This window comes from Neospora caninum, chromosome XI, assembly GCF_000208865.1.
Source record: "Neospora caninum Liverpool complete genome, chromosome XI".
Classification (NCBI taxonomy): Eukaryota; Apicomplexa; class Conoidasida; order Eucoccidiorida; family Sarcocystidae; genus Neospora; species Neospora caninum.
The window spans coordinates 2,310,059-2,311,757 of record NC_018397.1 but is presented as its reverse complement, the minus strand read 5'-3'; the positions used below and the strand labels follow the sequence as shown (position 1 = coordinate 2,311,757).

Below are 1,699 nucleotides of genomic sequence, written 5' to 3'. Positions count from 1 at the left end.
TTCCTGGCCTCAAGTGCGCATTCGTACCCTTCGTTTTTTCTGCGATGCCGCAACTTGGACGGCTCTGTGTCTGTGTCAACGGCTAGCTGTTACGACGCGTCCAGGACCCGTAGAAAGCCGCGCATCTTTTTCTTCTGCATAAAACATTTGTGAATTTGTACTGCCGTTGTGGGCTCCGCTCTAGGTGGCCTGTCCAGGAATGCCCGACAAAACACCCATGGCCCTGTAGCTGGTGAGTGAATCTCCGCCGCCTCGTTTTCTGCGCAAGATGAAACGGCCCGCGCTCTGTTTCGCAGCCCTCGTCGCTGCTGGTGCGATCGTTTCGACACCAAACGTCGCCGCAAAGAACCTCGCGCGAAGCCTGGGCCACCTGGACGCTTCCAAGCTTTTCGCGGCGATGCTCAGCCCTGACGGCGAGTCCAGAAATGCTTCCCTTCCACATTCTCTGTCATTCGCTGAAGGCGGGGCAGCGGCGCCTGCTGACCGCCCCCGAGACGCAGGGGTTACCGATTTGGCGTCTCAACTCCGTGTTCTCAAAAAGCGCTCGGACGAACGGCGGAAGGACAATGAACGGCGACAGAAGGAGTGGGACGAGGAGAAGGCCAAACGGGCCGCTACACGCCGACAGATAGGGGGCGAGGAGAGCGCTCAGGTGGATCCCATGCGCCGCCAGCGCGACCGGCTCGACGCTTGCCTAAGACAAGCGTCCCAAGAGCCTCCGAATATCGAGGATCTCTGCAAGGGCGTCGAAATCCCAGATGACTGCCGCTCGGTGGCCCAACACATCTTGTCGCGACAGGACTTCTCGAAACTGCATGTCACGTCCATGAACTTTCACATTTACTTCAACAGAGCGCCGCTCGCGTTTCTGTTCCCGGTGCTCGATGCAACAGACCTGCGTCTCTTGGTCAAGCTGTACATGTACATTACTAAATTTGAGGGATGTGACGGATTCTCCGTGGCAGACTATATTCAACTGGTCGCGATGGACGTGTTCTCCAGCGAAGAATATCTGGCCAAGGCGAATCACGCTGCGGATGTGTTTGGCGAGAAAGACGCACAGCTAGTGCCCAAACCCGGTTGGAAGGTTGCGGCTGTAACGCGGTGGATGAAAGCAAAGCCTGATATAAAATTTTTTGAGCAGCCTTTTCTGTTTGTCACGGCGGCGGTAGCTGCGATGCTCGAAGTAACATTGCGACATCCATTTCTTACGCAACTCGTCGATATGGCCTGCGTCGTGAGACCGCTGTGCCGCAAGGGACTTCGAGAGGTGCTCCTTTGGTCTCTTGAGCAAAACAGCATGTCCGTCCAGGATGTCCCACTGGATTCAGCGCCGAGGCCGCTTGTGGACCAGCTTCGCGTTTACTTGCGCACTCTCCTCGTAGGCAAATACAAGCGGGTGCGGAGCAATGGCGGCCGTGTGGCTGCGCAGTTCGTCTATGCGTATGGTTTGAAGCTATCTGAAGAGGCCTCAGGCACCAAGCTGTGAGAGGAAACGCGAGGTCTCCGGTCTCCCTCAGTAGCTCGAGTTACGTGGAAACCAGTCGTTACCTGGAGTGTCCCGAGCTGCACACGGGCGTCTCGTGCACTCAAAGCTCAGTCGAGTCCAGTAATTTCTTTTTCTTTTCGGGGAAGATGCGACAGAGCCCAAGGATGCTGACGCCATGGAACCGTAGTGCTTCGCGGTTCACCCCAAAGT

General features: G+C 56.6%; 1 protein-coding gene across 1 annotated transcript; it reads left to right on the top strand.

The window, feature by feature from the left end:
* Window positions 1-268: 268 nt before the first annotated feature.
* Window positions 269-1,489, top strand: NCLIV_055850 (uncharacterized protein; the record flags this gene model as incomplete). The annotated part of the gene is made up of 1 exon (XM_003885139.1): window positions 269-1,489. The coding sequence occupies one exon, from the start codon at window positions 269-271 to the stop codon at window positions 1,487-1,489; it is 1,221 nt and encodes a 406-aa protein (XP_003885188.1).
* Between the last annotated feature and the right edge of the window lie 210 nt (window positions 1,490-1,699).